The sequence below is a fragment of the Eschrichtius robustus genome, chromosome 8 (genome assembly GCF_028021215.1).
Source record: "Eschrichtius robustus isolate mEscRob2 chromosome 8, mEscRob2.pri, whole genome shotgun sequence".
NCBI lineage: Eukaryota > Metazoa > Chordata > Mammalia > Artiodactyla > Eschrichtiidae > Eschrichtius > Eschrichtius robustus.
Genome location: NC_090831.1, coordinates 114133952 through 114151440, shown reverse-complemented (window position 1 = coordinate 114151440; position 17489 = coordinate 114133952). Strand labels below are relative to the sequence as shown.

Below are 17489 nucleotides of genomic sequence, written 5' to 3'. Positions count from 1 at the left end.
AGCAATGACAGTTGCATTCACCTAAATCATACCATTTATATGAAGAAAAATAACAGATCACAAAATGAGCAAGTCAAGTATCTTATCTCTTTGATGAATCATTGATTTGATTATGCAGTTTGAGGGGACTGAGGAGACGAGAAGCCCTAAACTAGTACTGAAGGCTGTTGATGTGATTGTTAGTGGCACAGCTCAAGGGATTATGTGACTGTCTCCTGAAGTGTAGCTGTTTCACACAATCACATTTCTTAAGTGTCTACAGTCAGATACTGTTGAAAGGTGCATATTTTTTGAGATTGTTTTCTGGCGCCATCAGAAATTGTCTTTGTACATTGACTTTAATGTGCAGCATTCACAAAGCAAACATATGTCTGACCATTCTTTTCACTGTCACTGGCAAGGATGTTGCCATGTCCATCGTAGTGGGTCCATGAGGCTATGGATCCATGGCCCCATGAAGTCCTGGGTCCAGCCTTGACCTCCTGCTAGGGGCTATTTTGTTTCCTTATATCCCCTTTTCCTGCTCAAGTCTGACTCCTGGTCTGCACTGTGTTGCTGGTCACCCTCCTGCTGCCCCTGAATCCAGGATTTCTTAATGCCAGGGTCACCCACTCTACCTGTGTGCCAGGCCCTCTGTGAGGACACAGGTTACCTGATGTAATACCTACAATGCGTTAGCAATGTGAGTTAAGACAACACCACAGCAAGTTTTTTCTTAACCTCTATACTAACATCACTACCACTCATGTGTATTCTGATTCTCTTTTTTGAGTAGCAGAAACGGGTATAGGTAGACAAGCTGCAGGAGTTACATGAGTACAGAAGACTCTCATCACCTCTGCGGTTGTCATTAGTTGGTACCATCAGAGTATAAAGAAGTTTACAGATCTTGGCTTTGGGTTATTGTGAATTCCTTTTTGACAATCTGCTTCTCTTTATTCCTGCTCTACTTTTAATCCACCTAGTATACATTCATCTTTGATATTAAGGTCCTCAAGGTATTTCTCTCTTTTTTTTTTTCATGGAAAGGCATTTTATTTTAAATATAGCAGTGTGTCAATCCCATGTCAGTCCCAAACTCCCAATCTATCCCTCCCCCCACCCTTCCCACCTGGTAACCATAAGTTTGTTCTCTAAGTCTATGAGTCTATTTCTGTTTTGTAAATAGGTTCATTTGTAACTATTCTTTTTTAGATTCCACATATAAGCAATATCATATGATACTTGTCTTTCTCTGTCTGATTTACTTCACTTAGTATGATAATCTCCAGGTCCATCCACGTTGCTGCAAATGGCATTATTTCATTCTTTTTAATGGCTGAGTAATATTCCATTGTATATACATACCACATCTTCTTTATCCATTCATCTTTCAATGGACATTTAGGTTGCTTCCATGTCTTGGCTATTGTAAACAGTGCTGTAGTGAACATTGGAGTGCATGTACCCTTTCAAACCATGTTTTGCTCTGGATGTATGCCCACGAGTGGGATTGCTGGGTCATATGGTAGCTCTATTTTTAGTTTTTTAAGGAACCTCCATACTGTTCTCCATAGTGGCCATACCAATTTACATTCTCACCAACAGTGTAGGAGGGTTCCCTTTTCTCCACACCCTCTCCAGCATTTATTGTCTGCAGATTTTTTAATGATGGCCATTCTGACTGGTGTGAGGTGATATCTCATTGTAGTTTTGATTTGCATTTCTCTAATAATTAGCGATGTTGAGCATCTTTTCATGTGCCTCTTAGAGACATTTCTCAAGGTATTTCTCTTGACTTTCATTAGCTACTTGTGTCATGAAGTCTGCCAGGTTTTATAATCCTGGCTTATCTTAGTTTTCCGGTTGTACATAATTCTAGACTTCTGCTTGGTTTTTAACTGCCCACCCAAAGTAGACCTTATGACAGTACCTTTCTGGTGTGTACCCTTTTGTACCTTTCTCCACATTGATACAAAGTTATACACATAGATGTACATCATACACATATGGGGTTTTGTTGGTTTTTGAAAATAAAAATGGATTTACATTTCTTATGCACTCACTATACATATTATACCACAATTTATTTTTAACAGTAATATACCATGGACATTGTCTTGCTCATACATGAAGCACTAACTCAGTCTTTTAAAACTGCTCCTCTGTTTCATGATATAGATTTAACCTTATCTCTGTGGATAGACATTTATATTGTATACAATTTCTGCCTGAAAAAACAATGTTGCAATAAGCATCATTGTACAGATTTGAATATAAAGTTGTGGCAGAAGTGTAACTATATCACATGCTAAACCATCTGTTAATATTCGCCATACTTGTATAGAGTTTCGAATTGCAGTCACATAACACATACAGTGAAGCTATCTAAACTCTATAATCAGAATTTTCTTTACATGAATGTAGTCTCAGTTCCTTGTCTCTGGACTCTGGGTCTCTGTTGTTCCCATTGATTACCATATTTCTAGGGGATTCTTAAGCAGATGGGTACATGGGGGTGGAGAGTAGGTAGTAACATGGCTGGCGAATTTGAGGGAGGAAAAATTCTGAGTTACTAGGCAGTGAACTGCGTGTTAAGAAATACTGAAGATTAGTTTAACGGTTAACGAAAGCTGAAACTATGGAAAATTCTTCAACACCAGAGTCAAAAGAAGGTCTTCATAACCATTAAGGTCATCCTTTCTTTTGCTTTCCTCATGTTTTTGCTTGAGTTGAGTTAAAAAAAAAAAAAAAAACTTCTCTCAAACTTGACCTATACAAACCCCATCCATCCTTCAAAACCCCAAATGATAGTAATTCCTCTAGAAGCCATAAACCTGGGCTTTAAGATTATGGCTTCTGTGGTAAGAGAGGCCTGTATTTGAATTATAACTCTACCACTTAATATCTGGATACTTCTGTGAGTTTACTTAAATTCTCAAAGCTGCAATTCTTCATTTGCGCCTTGCTTTTAGGTCCCAGAAAAGAGGTTCAGGGAGAATAGTGGAGTAGATGGTAGGAGAAAAGCCAGCTGCTCAGAGAGCTTCAGGTGTTTGATACTCTAAAGGTATTTCAGTACCTTTGAAATAGTCATCCCTATTTTTGTAAGTCTGGATATCATTAAGGCATTTTAATGATTAGAATCTTCTTATTTTGTTGAATCCCCTCTGATATAAACTTTGATTATTTAAATTAGTAGCTTTTTAACCTTTTGGGGATCTCAGATCACTTTGATAATCTATGGAAAGCAGTGGAAAATACACATACATATAGACACACCAAATTTACAGGAAATTGCAGGGAGTTCAAGAATTGTTGAACCTATTTGAAGTGTTTTAAAGAGCTCTACGGCTTTAAAAAATGTTTTCACAGAGCAAACATAACATTCTCTTCAAGCAAAACCCCTTTAAGGAAATTGAGTTATATCAAATGCTTTGTGCATCAAGGTACAGAGTAAATAAACGAACAGAAAATAAGCAAAATAAGTCAGGTACATACATAAAACTCTCCAGATACACAGACACTCACACATGAAAATGTATACAGTTATATCAATATTATGTTAACAGCCTGTGGTAAGCTGGTTATGTGGCTGAGGCAGTATATCAACCTGCATTTTATTAAACTAAATAATAGCCAGCATTCTTGAATTTGAATATTCTAGCAATAACATTATCAATCTTTAGGTTTTAAAAATAAAAAAATCAAGCATTTCTGTATTCTTTCAGAGTCAATTTTTACCTAGGGAAATTCTGATATTTTTCATGGTGGTCTCTGTAGCACATTCAACATCCAAATTCAGAAAGTATCCTTGGTGTTTATGTCCCTTTACTCTTATAGAAGAAAGTCACATTTCTGTTTGACATCTTTGTTTATTAGCCCTCATAGGTGCCACTAAATGTTTCAGATCATTTTCAAATTTCTTGATTCATAATTACAGTTCTCACTAAACTGAGATATGTTAGTAGCTTTAGATGTTTTATGAAAATACATTAAGAACCCTAAGTTCCTGTAAAAACAAGATATCATATGTGTCAAAATATAATTCTCAAAATGTTAAACACAATTCTCATATAAATAGGTACATGTCACGATTTCATTTAGCCCAAAGCTGGTTCAAAAAAAGAGGACTATATATTTATCTCTGTATCCATAGCTATATCACTTCTATATCTCTACATATAAATCTTGGTACCAGTCCTGAATAAGACCAATTTTTCCTCTATTAATTATTTAATTGGCAGAATCCATTCATATAAAAACTCCATCTACCCAAGATTTCTAATAATGGACCTTTTTGTCCCCGTAACTTTAGGCCAATGGTTCTAAGACTTTAGCATACATCAGACTCACCTCAAAGATTGCTGCGTGTCACCCCTAGGGTTTCTGTAGATCTGGGGTGGCACCTGGGAATTTGTGTTTCTAACAACCTCCCAGCTGATGCTGCTGGTCCAGTGTTCATACCTTTGAGAACCACTGATTTAAGCAGAAGCTTTGCCTGAGGATCACGTGGGGCAGATTAGACTTCCAAAGAAATCAGTGCAACCCCTGATTCGCTCTCTTCTTATCTCTTCTGTGTTCTTCCCATTTCCTTCCCCCGTCCCCCTCTGTGCCCACAAGATCATGCACACCCAGCCTCACTCCAAGGATGCTTCTTCTATTTGAACATCTCAAATCTCTCATAAGGGTCAAACTCCCAGTGTCTTCCCACAGAGACCCGGCCTCCCTCGTCATCTGTCCCATTGCTGTCAGTGATCTCAGTTTCACTATGAGCCAGGGCCAGAATGCTCCAAATCATGTGTTGTAAACTAGAATGTGCGTTTCATGTTTTTAAAATTTATTAACGGCAGAGATTCTTTTAGTAGGGGACATTTTTATACCTATGTGGAGAACCGAAATACAAATGACAGCCAGCTGCCACTGGTTCCTCAGCTTCATAAAGGGAAAGAGAGTCTCCAAAGGAAGTGCATGTCCCAAGCTGTATAATTTATGAATGTTTAATGGAATAATTGTAAATCTCCTGGAAACTTTATATGGGAGTTGTTATGTGAAATAATTCATTTCAAAGCAGAGTCCCCGTGTGTGCTTCCAGTGAAAAGTATGCTTCCATCGCTCACCAGCGCTTTGTGTAGGAAAGGACGCTCACTCTTAGAAATAGGTGATGGGGCAGAATGTGGAGTGAGGGACGCCCCTCACGTCATTCAAATGGAGCCACCAGGATGTGTATGTCTCTTTCCAGGACCACGAAACCTCCTTCCCCAAGGCGCTCTCAGCTCAGAGACTCTCCCCACGGTGGTGCTTTCTAGATGGTGAGTGTTTCTGTGTTTCCTGGAGGGATGGGGATTGGGGAAGCCACAGGGCAAGGTATTGATGGATAGAGTGGACTCTAATTTTCCAAAAGACTATTCAGAAACCCTTCACGTGGCTCCACGTGATTGGTATTTGCATCTCAAACGACGTGAACTTGCTGATGTTGCAACACACTTTCCTGAAGTTATCTCCCTCAGAGCAAGTTGGTTAATCTGGCCGAACTTCTCAGCATCAAATTGCTCAAGGTGATATTTCCCTTTCATGCCCCTTTTCCAAAAACGTGTTGAGTGCTTGTCTTCAGGCCAGTAGATTGATTCCGTAAGCACGAGGACGGGTACTAATTGGTATGTCGTTTGCATATTATGGAACTTCCATATTATTTTCAGTAAAGCATCATTTCAGGATGAGGTATAAATTTTTGTGAAAGGGTAGGCATTTTCAGTTGTGTTCACATCTGCTCTGCTATTATTGAATGTATAATAGGTCGGTCATCTTCTGATTGGTTAATGAGCCCCTTTTCCATCTCTCTCTCCCTAAATGCTGCCTAATCCCACTTTTCTATCCAATTACCCATTTTACAGTACATTCCTGCTTAGATACTCCCAGTGTATCTACTACCCGGTATCTCTCTTGTCTGTGTGGACATTTAGCTTTCACTGTAGACCTTTCTTTTGTTTAGCTTTGTGTGCATCTAAAGGATATAAACGTGGATAAGAGAATGACAGGATGTGTGAGGGTGTGAACATTTTTTGAAGATGAGCACCTGTATCTATATCAAATCTAATCCACGTAAATCATGACATTGGTTTTCATTAATGGCTTGTCAGCTGCCTCTGAAGATAATCTACACTGCTTTTCTTCCAGGTCCTTTATTCCCTAGTGATGAGAAGCACAATCATTTGTTTTTCCTGAATCCACAGAGGAACAACTTATATTTAAGAAAATTACAAAAATGTATATGAATTGTTCTATATAGTCTATTTTATATACAGTCTTAGATAAAATTACAAGTGTGGTTAATGGTCTAGATATTAGTTTTACTCTAGAAATAGTTTCGTTAAAAACATTTAACAGGTGATTGCAGTCATGGTTAAAAGAACAAAGTAGACTAAGTCCTTCTCAGGCAAATTTTACTCTGTTGCCTGAGTAAGAGGGCAAGAACCATGATTGTCTTATTTCTTAGCTCATTTCCTTTGGAGAGAAGCTACTCATTAAATATCTATGATTTTTGAATGATTATTTGCATTTTTGGTTTTTCCCTCTAGTACTATGTACTTTGTAGAAAATCTGTTTATAGTATTGGACTCTATTAGATAGATTTAAATGAAGAGGAACATAATTCTTTTGAATATTGAGAATAATCAGATTAATTTCCAGAAGCCCAAAGTTTGTCATTAAGTTGTTTTTTTTTTTTTTTCCCCTCAAACTACAGATGTAGGCAAGTCCCTTATAGGGATGCGTAAATAATTTTTTTTTTCTGTTTTAGCTTTCTTCAGACATGGCTTAGGGACTCAGTTTTAAAGTGAAATGATGCCTTTAATACCAGATGTGGTCCCGAGCTCTGCATCTTCAAATTCTTTCCAAAATGAGAATCACTTCCTTAGGAAGTCAGGCTACCTACAGTTTTTTTTTTTGTTTTTCCTAGCTTTATTTACTTGATAAATACATATTGAGTCTCAGTTCTGTGCTGATATCTTGAGACATAAAAGAAGAAATGAAACACAGATCTTTAAAGAGGCAGATATCTTAGTCTCAGAGTTCTCTGTGAAGATAGTTTTTATAAACCATGCGCAAAATGCAAATGTGCATATAGAGGTAGGAGCAACAAATTCTACCTGGGGCAAGGAGGATGGGGCTGAGGAAGGTTTCACAGAAGAGGTGGCATTTGAGTTGGTCCTTAAGACATGATGTATTATTAAAAACATTTTATTGAAATATAGTTGATTTACAATGTTGTGTTAAGTTTCAGGTGTACAGCAAAGTGATTCAGATACATATATTGGGCTGGCCAAAAAGTTCGGTTTTCAGTAAAAATAAGACACATTTTTCATTTTCACCAAGAACTTTATTGAACAATGTATTCATTAACCGAATGAACTTTTGGGGTCAACCCTATGTGTATATGTTCTTTTTCAAATTCTTTTCCATTATACGTTATTACAAGCTATTGAGTACAGTTCCCTGTGCTACACAGTAGGTCCTTGTTGGTTATTTCTTTTACATATAGTAGTGTTTATATTTTAATCCCAAACTCCTAATTTATCCCTCCCTCCCCTTCCCCTTTGGTAACCATAAGTTTGTTTTCTATGGGTTAAGACGTGGTTTAGGTAGGCAACCATAAGTTTGTTTTCTATGGGTTAAGACGTGGTTTAGGTAGGCAACCATAAGTTTGTTTTCTATGGGTTAAGACATGGTTTAGGTAGGCATGTGTAGTGGGGAAGGGCTTCCTAAGCAGTGGAATAGCAGCAGCAGAGGTGTGAAGTCCTGAGTTTTTCTAAGTAGATTTAGGGACTGGCCAGTAGTCCAACATGACTGGGATGTAAGGTTTTTGATTGTCATTGTAGGTGAGAAGGTTGTAAATTTGGTGCCAGAACACAGGCTTCTCTGAATGCCGTATACATTTTTTTTTTCCTAGCTACTTCTGCTGACCGCTTTTATCGAATAGACAGATCTCAGGTAAGTTTTCTTGAGCCTATTTGTGAAAGTGAAAAATTCCCCAGTAACTATACTAATCTTTTACTTTTTTTTCAACAAAAACACTGAAATGTGTACAAATTCTGGAATGGTATTCATAGTCTCAGCTATGAGCTTGTTATTTGTCTTCACGTGTTTTGTGATTTGTGGACTCAAGGTGATATGGTTTGATCTTGAAGATGAATCCAGAAGATAAGTAGGCTTATAGATGTTGTCACCAGCCTGCACTCCAAATTTTCATTCACACTGCTACTTTTACTGCTTCCTAGCCAAACTTTATGCCTTTTTAACTTTATTTCTGATTAGCAAATTTGAGACCTCAAGTGTATATCTATGTTGCTTGGTTTCAACTCACCACTTCCCAGAGTTCAGTAATGAGCAAAAAAAATGCTTGTGCCCAATGATAGCTAGTGCTCCCACTGTAAAAGAAGGTACAGAATGGAATCTGTTGATAAAACCAGTTGTTAGCCATGCCCCCTAGCTTTGACCGGATCCTGGAAGTCCAGGTCATTGTACATGCATGCTGGACCAAGGTGTATGTAGGGTGTCACTTCTTTGATAGTATTTGGGAAGAAGAAGAGGCAAGACCATCTCTGGTTATACCTAACAGTATCCTGGTCAGAGTCCCAAACCAGGAAGGATTCAACTCTCCCCTTCCTCAGCCTCTTGCTACCATGTTGTTTCTGGGAGGGATGCCCACTGGTCAGGCCTCTGAAAATACAGTGTGGTCATTTGCTATGTCATAAAATTTCATTATTCCTCAAGACCAAGAATGCTTTGTTTTGTTATTCTTCAGATGATGGATTTGAACATCTAATCAATCATCTGACAGACTCCTTTTTCTTCCTTAGGAACATTTGCACTTTGTGATGGAGATTTCTCAAGATGAGATTTTTATTCTGGACCCAGATATGGTGTTGTCACAGCAGGCAGGGACACCCCCAGGAATGCCTGATCTGGTGGTGGAGCAAGCCTCGGGGTGAGTGGGCTTCTTCCTTGGTGGTGTGGTGGTGAGGCTGGCCGCAGGGTGATATCGTGTGTGGTTTGGCCTTGCACTTGACATTTCTAATGAAATCAAACTATTTTGAAATACAGGTTTTCTTGTGTTTCCTTAGAGTGTAGTATAGCTGGTTCCATTCTAAGTCTGTCTTATGAATGTCTGGGTAGAATTACTCTTTCCACTCAGATCTGTATCATGTGTGAGCCTTCTTTACCCACCACACCAGCATTCCCTACCCAACTAGAAAACACTAGTATTTGCGTTTGTGCATATACATCTGTAATGCCTGTATTATCACATTAAAAAACGACACAGGTGGTTTGACAATTATTTTTTTCCTCCACATCCTTTCTCTTCTTCCTCTCCTCCTCCTCTTCCTCATCCTTCTCTTTTTTTTCCTATATCAAGGCAGCCTGATACATGTAGATATCAAGCACTTATAATTATGAGTCACATACTGTGCTAAATGCCTTTCTTATATCCCTACTATTACTTCATAGTGACTTAATCATCTTAAGTGCTCTATGCTTATTTCCTCTTCTGTAAAACGGACATGATAATACCTACTCATACAATTGTTTTAAAATTAAATGAGTTGATACATGTAAAATTAGGGCAGTTGGTGGCACTTGATAGACACTCGTTAAAAATTATGTCATTGAAATCATCATCATCATTTCACAATGACCCTGCAGATTTGGTACTGTTATTATTTTAAATCCATAGATAACAAAATTGAGGTTTAGAGAGTTTTTGTAACTTGACCAGTATTGCACAAAAAATAAAGGGGAAAAATTGAGATTTATTCCATGCTAGAGCCCATGTGTGTTTTAACCACCACATTGAACACCAAAACATATTAACATTTCTAGATTATTTCGTAAATTCAGAAATGTTTATTTAGAGAGCTTTTTTATGTGCCAGGTACTACTATAAGCACTTGGGAAACAACAGTGCAAAAGTAAAAACACAAAAACCTTTGCGCTTGTGCAGTTTAATGAACTTTTGTAGTTTACTGGTACATAGACGCTAAAGAGTTAAAATAAGGATTTCCCCGGAGAGCACACACAAGTACACTCAAATGGCATATGCAAATGTGTGCACATACTTATACAATATTAACAGACATATTCACTTGAGGTAATCCTCATGCCTGTTCACCCCTGTTCACTGATTTGACCATGGCTGCTATTTCTGAATATCCCACTCTGCCAGGCCAGCTGATAGCAGTGGTACGTCTCTAGTCTGTGGGGAGCCAAGAGAAGACAGAAGTGGCAGGCTGGAACAGATATACAGCTGTGTTTAGGAGCCAGAGCTAGTGATACCGGAGCTGTCCTGGCATGAAGGGAAAGCCGACAGGCACGAAGGATGGCCTGATAAAAAACCCTGGGGGTCCCGGAAGGTAGTGGGAAAGGCCACATACGATAAGTCAAGACTGTCAGTTGTGGGGAAAGCAAGTGTGATGCTGTGTCCCGCTGTAGAAGCGGTAGGTCCTGGAGTCTAGGTGTCCTCCCACCCCACCTGATCGGGACCGTAGTGTTTGATCTGATGAAGGGTGAGCCCATTTTGCCAAGCTCGCCCTGGGCTTTGCCCTCTCAGTCATTCTCTATCAGCTCTAGCTCCAGAGATAAAGTAGCCTGCAAATCCACGAGAACTTGAATCCATTCCTTTCTTATTTCTTTTCCATTGCCCCCTCTGGAAATAAACTGAGAACTGGGAAGCTGTGAAAGAGCAAATCCAGGCTTTGTTATTTTCTAACCAGTCTTTCTACATCAGGCGCCATTGCTTCTTATCTGTGTCATATTTAAAATTACTTAATCTTGAAATTCAGTTTTCTCATCTATAAAGAGGGCAGCAGCATATAAAGAGTTCCTGATGGTTGAGAAAATTGAACAGACTAATAAGGGTGAAATACCTCGTAAATACCCAATAAAGATTAATTTCCCTCCTCACATTTGGAGACAAGAATCATCCTGAGAAAGAGCAGACTAAGCCCTGTGGCTGACCTTGAATGTCTGGTGCCCTTCTCCCTCCCAGAATGACAGACTGGTGGAATCCTGCCCTCCGGAAACGCATGCTGAGTGACAGCGGGCTGGGAATGATAACTCCGTTTTACGAAGACTCAGATCTGAAAGATTTCAGCCACTCCCGAGTGCTACAGTAAGAGCTCTTTCTGTCTCTTGTCCTGTGTACCCCTGGGGTTGCTGGGAGAGGATTCTGTGGGGTCCTAGCCGATGGGAAGTGTTCTCTTCTCAGTGGTGCTCCAGCTGTCTCCTGATTGTGTCACCCTGTTCACCTTGCTCCCTTTTACCCACCCCGAAGCTCCCAGGGGAGCCTCACTTTCCATTTCTCTTGTTCCCGAGCCTCAGTGAGACCTTGCATATGGACCTACAACTACTTTGAACCTCACCAGGGTTTGCTTTACTGGAACCCAGTGTTTACCAGATGCCCCTGTGTTTGCCGTATTGTGAGGACATGCATGAGAGTGACATGAGTAGTTTGGAAGTGACGTAGAGTGTTTTATTTGTGTGAAAATTTTGATGTGCTGTGACAGGTCAGTTTCATGGGTCTCCAGTTCTGAGCCTCTGGCTGCGATGTGTAATATTGCCAGGTGGTTTTGATGGCTGAGGTGCAGTGCCGTGCACACTGTGTTGTAGTCTCTCTGGGTAAATGATGCAGCATTTGTTCAAAGGTCAGGACAGTGGGTGTGCTTTCATCTGAGGGATGGGTGCTGAGTTTTGCAACAGTGTTGGTACACCTGTGTCCCGAGAATCCTCCCTTCTGTCACCCCTCCTTGCAGGAGCAGGTTCAAGGTGCACCCTGTGGTCATGGACACAGTCATTTGCACCCATTGTTTGACTCCAGTCCAGTCACCCCATCTCAGAGGTTGTATAAGTTCGTTGTAATTTGTGAGATCAGGCTGGTTTCCAGTCCGATTCAAGGTCCTAATCGAATAGGGACAGTGGCCTTGTAACTATGCAGTCTTACCATTTTTACAAAATAACAAGATGATTGAGATTCTTAGAAGCCTAGGGTTAACCGAAGAGGCAGGGCAATGCATTGTTTCTAAGACCGGAAGCAATTTCGGTGTGACAAAGGAGAGGAAAATGAGAAATCTGAAGCTAATTATTTTGGTGGTAAAGGTTCTACTCAGACACCCCAAGGGCAAAAGGTGATTTCATTTTAATTGCTTCTCTGTACTACCTCTTATTCTGTTGTGTGAAGAGTGGAAAGGAAAAAATGAATTACTATGGATTTTCCTTTTTAATTAAACCGTGTTGTTAGTTTCTGATGGCAATTTGATTGCTTACAATTCAGGACATTTTTTTCATTTCTTTTGTATATGGAATTGAGGCTTGTGAAGGAGGCTGAGTCAGCCACCCACTGACAGCTAAAAAAGTGACCATCTAGCTTCGGGCAGATTTATTTGAAAATTAGGGTTTTAATTAGCCATAGAAATAGAAATTAAGACTAGACAAACCAGATGAGTGTTTCAGTTATTCTTATATACAGGCTGTTTCCAAAAGTGGAAGCAAAAGCTCAGGCACATGAGCTCAATCTGGTTTCCTATGCCCTGATTTTTCTGTGTATAGTATGTTAATATATATATCATGATATGTGAGATTGTTTCTAAGACAGTAAATATTCTTTCCAAGAATCACAAGTAAATGTACCATTTTATATAATAGTCAAGTTCTTAAAACCCTTTATCAAAATCAACTCTTATTTTTTATTTGGGTTATATTATCCTTTTAGGAATTTCTCTTCATATTTTATTAGTCTTCAATTGGCAGATACTAGTTTTCCTGGATATTTATACTACCTTATGCCTTAAATGCACTAGAGCAGCTGACTCCTTTTTAAAACATTTTTCTGTCAAGTAACTTAGAAAACAAACATTCACTTCTAGCTTTGAGTCTTTCCAGCTGAACCTCCAGATATTGTGTAACAGAGACAAGTTGTCCCCACTGGGCTCTGTTTGAACCTTTGACTCACAGAATGTACGAACAAAATAAAATGGTTGCTTTAAATCATTTACATACTTTACCTTACCCAATTTGTCTATTAATTCTGAATATTTTTGTGTATGTGTGTTCATTAATTTCTTAGGAAGAACATTTCTTTATTTACTTCAGAGAGCATCTTTGATACACATAAGTATAATTGCAGTTATAGAACAATGGAATTATGTAATGTATATTTTATACAGATATGTAATGTATAATAAGGTCAGTAATAGCTAGTATTGATACTTGCTATGTGCTTTGCACTATGACTAAATTATCCTTAATTCTTTCAACAACTTTTAAATCTCACATTGCTTAAAACTGAAGCTCATAGAGTTTAAAATATTCATCTTAGGTCACCCAAGATAACAAGTGTGGGAACTGTGGTTTGAGTGAGGTCTGCTTGACTTCTGACTCTACCATACTGCACTGTTTTCCGGAAGGGCCAGTGAAAAGGCAGGGTGCCCAGAGTCCCAGGGCCCAAGAAAGATTTACTTTGATATCTATCTTTATAAGCATTTGTAAGGTGAAAAATTCTACAATATAGGAAGACTACATATGCACATTAAATATGTATAGCTGCAAATTTACCCACAAGTAAATATGGTTGAGAACTAATTGAAAGCATTTTTTTCTTTAAAAAAAAGAGATTGAAACAAAAAATGAAGATAGGCTTTTATTTAAACATTATTAAATATGTGTTAAATATGCCCCAATCTAAATAAGCTCAAACATTATATGAAAAATACTAATGTGCCAACAACACTGAAATATCATGTTATTGTTTTCTGTTATTACTTACATTAAATCTTTCTATCCATAGCAACATACAGTAGCATAAAAATATATATTGTTTTATGGGGTTTTTTTGTTTTGTGTTATCTTTTTACTTTTCATCACCTGTATTGAACAGTGCATACACTTTTAGAACTTGCCACTTCATGCAACATCAAATGTTTAAAATTCATTCATAACGATGTTATGGAATGCAAGTTTGTGTGCCCAATGCACAGTAAGGCCAAACAACTGAAACATCGGAGTTTGGAGCAGAGAAAAGTTTATTGCAGGGCCAAGCAAGGAGAATTGGTGGCTTATGCCCTAAAGACCCAAACTCCCCGAAGGGTTTCAGCAAAGCATTTTTAAAGGCAAGGTAGGGGAGAGGGGGTCTCAGGGTATGTGATCAGCTTGTGCACAATTCTCTGATTGGTTGATGGTGATGAATTCTTAGGCACCAGAAAGTCTGTGGGGCTACTTGCTCATGATCATCAAGTAGTTAATTTCTTCCATTTGGTGGTGGTTTTAACATCTGAAAAAGTCTGGAAATATGCATCAGATACTATTATCTAGGTACTTCAGAGAGGAGCTACAGCAGAAGATATGGGACGGCCTCATAGTGTCCTCCTCAGTTACATTGATATATGTAGATTTTAAGTCATTTAATTTGGTATAGGATATTGTGTTATACAAATATGCCATAACTTATTCCTCCATTTAGATATTGATTTCTAATATTTTATTATTTAAAAATACAGTGAACATTCTGCATGTGTCCACCTGTGTCGTAGGGTGTATATACAGTTTCAACGTTTAAAAAAATTTTTTATTTATTTTTGGCTGCATTGGGTCTTAGTTGCGGCTGCAGGATCTTCGTTGAGGCACGTGGGATCTTTTTTTGTTGCTGTGCCCGGGTTCTTCGTTGAGGTGCGTGGGCTTCTCTCTAGTTGTGGTGCGTGGGCTCCAGGGCGCGTAGGCCCTGTAGTTGTGGCATGCAGGCTTCTCTCTAGTTGTGGCATGTGGGTTTTCTCTCTCTGTAGTTGTGGTGCGCGGGTTCCAGAGTGCATGTGCCTTGTAGTTTTGTGGCACGTAGGCTCTAGTTGAGGCACGCGAGCTCAGCCGTTGTGGTGCGGGCTCAGTTGCCCTGCGGCATGTGGGATCTTAGTTCCCCAACCAGGGATCCAACCCATGTCCTCTACGTTGGAAGGTGGAGTTTTGTTGTTTTTTTTTAAATATATTTATTTATTTATTTATGTTTGGCTGCGTTGGGTCTTCATTGCTGCGCGCGGGCTTTCTCTAATTGCAGCGAGCAGGGGCTACTCTTCGTTTTGGTGTGCAGGCTTCTCATTGTGGTAGCTTCCCTTGTTGCGGAGCATGGGCTCTAGGCACGCGGGCTTCAGTAGTTGTGGTGCGAGGGCTCAGTAGTTGTGTCTCGTGGGCTCTAGAGTACAGGCTCAGTAGTTGTGGCTCACGGGCTTAGTTGCTCTGGGGCATGTGGGATCTTCCTGAACCAGGGCTCGAACCCGTGTCCCCTGCATTGGCAGGTGGATTCTTAACCACTGCCAACAGGAAGTCCCAAGAAGGTGGATTCTTTACCACCAGACCACCAGGGAAGTCCCTATACAGTTTCAACTTTGGTCCATATTGCACAATTTACTTTCCCATTAGGAATATTTAAGAATCAGTGTGTGAAGGGACCTGAAGAATTATTGTAATATTCTAGGTACAACTGGCATCTATTGCTTTCAGCCTTAAAGCCCCAGTCAACTTGGAGATAGTAAAAGTTCAATTTTAACATCTTGTTCACCAGGCTAAATAATTCTATAAGAAAATCAAAAGGGAAATTTTAAATTCTTAGAACTGAAAATACTGTTTATCAGAATTTGCAGGAAATGACAGAAGTGGTATTCACAGAATGATTTATGACTCTAAATCATTTATCAAGAGAAAAATGATTCCATACAAATAAAGTATTCAATTTGATAAACTGGAAAAAGACTCGGAGTAGAGAACAAAGAAACAAGAGTGAAGAGAAATAATAAAGATGGAAATCAATGACAAGGGGAATAAAACAGACAAAATAAATGATTAACCAAGAATAAAATTTTTAAAAATTGGTTCTTTCGAAAGGTAAATAAGAGACAAAATTCTGAGAAGGTTAATTTTAAAATACAGGAGATAGAAAGGAGTGCAACTCCAGTGCTTTCCCAGCTCATCCTTCCTCCATGGCACACAGTCAGCATCTGCTCAAGAGACCTTTCCCCTCTGAACTCTGACTGACCCAACCTCCCCCCTAGCCCCCCGGGGAGGGGAGCAGGGCTCCTCAGGGTTTTCTCATAGTTTTAACTTTAGCTTCTAAGATTCATCAGCCTCCCTCCTACTTCAGGGAGAGCAGACAGAATGAACAAACAGAATGAAGTAGATTTCTGTTATTACTGGCACTGGTTACATTTATTAAAATTCCATTTAGATACATTACAATTTTTAAAGAAAGATTTATAGAGTCGTCCCTTGATATCTGTGGGGAATCGGTTCCAGGACCAAAATCATGGATGCTCGAGTCCCATAGTCAGACCTCTGTATTTGCAGATCCACATCTGCAAATTCAACCAACTGTGGATCATAAACTTAGTGCATGATCCGCGATTGGTTGACTCAGGATTTGGAACTCATGGATACATACATACATACATATGTATTATATATATATATATATATATTATGTATGTATCTGTAATAGCTTCATTCTTCTCTTGTCTTCAGCTATTTCCTTTACCCAGTTTCTTTTTTGGAACTTTAGGTGATGGCCTGATTCTAATATATGTAGATATTCCATGTCTGTGTGTGTATGTGTGTATTGTCTACTTATACACAGGTCCTCTAGGGGAGACTACAATTCCAAAGAAGGATATACAACACATATAGGATCTTCAAATCCTATGAACACAATAAAAACAATATTTTTAAAAAATAAATTTATTTATTTTATTTATTTATTTTTGACTGCGTTGGGTCTTTGTTGCTGCGCGCGGGCTTTCTCTAGTTGCGGTGAGTGGGGGCTACTCTTCGTTGCGGTGCAGGGGCTTCTCATTGCAGTGGCTTCTCTTGTTGCAGAGGACGGGCTCTAGGTGCACGGGCTTCAGTAGTTGTGGCATGCAAGCTCAGTAGTTGTGTCTTGTGGGCTGTAGAGCGCAGGCTCAGTAGTTGTGGCACACGGGCTTAGATGCTCTGCGGCATGTGGGATCTCCCCGGACCAGGCCTTGAACCCGTGTCCCCTGCCTTGGCAGGTGGATTCTTAACCACTGCGCCACCAGGGAAGCCCCAAAAACAATCTTTAAGAAAGAATTTTGAAATAAATTGGAGAGAAGTAGTTGACTCACACTGTTACTGCTAGGACCATAAGGAATTTGTCTTTTAGTTAAAAAATGTGTTTACAGTGTCTAAGAAAGTGCTACTAAAATAACATGTTTCTGGAAACACATTTGCTCTCATCATTAATTGAACCACCACAATTCATAACAAGACTATATTTCATTTGGGCAGGAGATTCATAAGGAAGTAATTAACTAAAATTTTAGCAGACAGAATCTGATTCCAAAGGAAGACTTTTCCCAACTTTATGATCTATGAGATTAAAAAAAAAAAAAAAAAATAGGCACTGAGTAAAAACTCTAGTATATTCTTTCCAAGTCCTCTTTGAGGAAAGGACAGACTTACCTCTGAAC

General features: G+C 39.1%; 1 protein-coding gene across 2 annotated transcripts in view; it reads left to right on the top strand.

Moving 5' to 3' along the window:
• The window catches only part of DGKI (diacylglycerol kinase iota), a 447792-nt gene that overhangs the window by 368725 nt on the left and 61578 nt on the right, over window positions 1-17489 (top strand). For both annotated transcript variants that reach the window (XM_068550116.1, XM_068550115.1), the window contains 4 exons: window positions 5219-5288; window positions 7925-7965; window positions 8835-8962; window positions 11021-11143. In XM_068550116.1, coding sequence (XP_068406217.1) covers window positions 5219-5288; window positions 7925-7965; window positions 8835-8962; window positions 11021-11143 — 362 coding nt within the window. The remainder of the gene's footprint in view (window positions 1-5218; window positions 5289-7924; window positions 7966-8834; window positions 8963-11020; window positions 11144-17489) is intronic.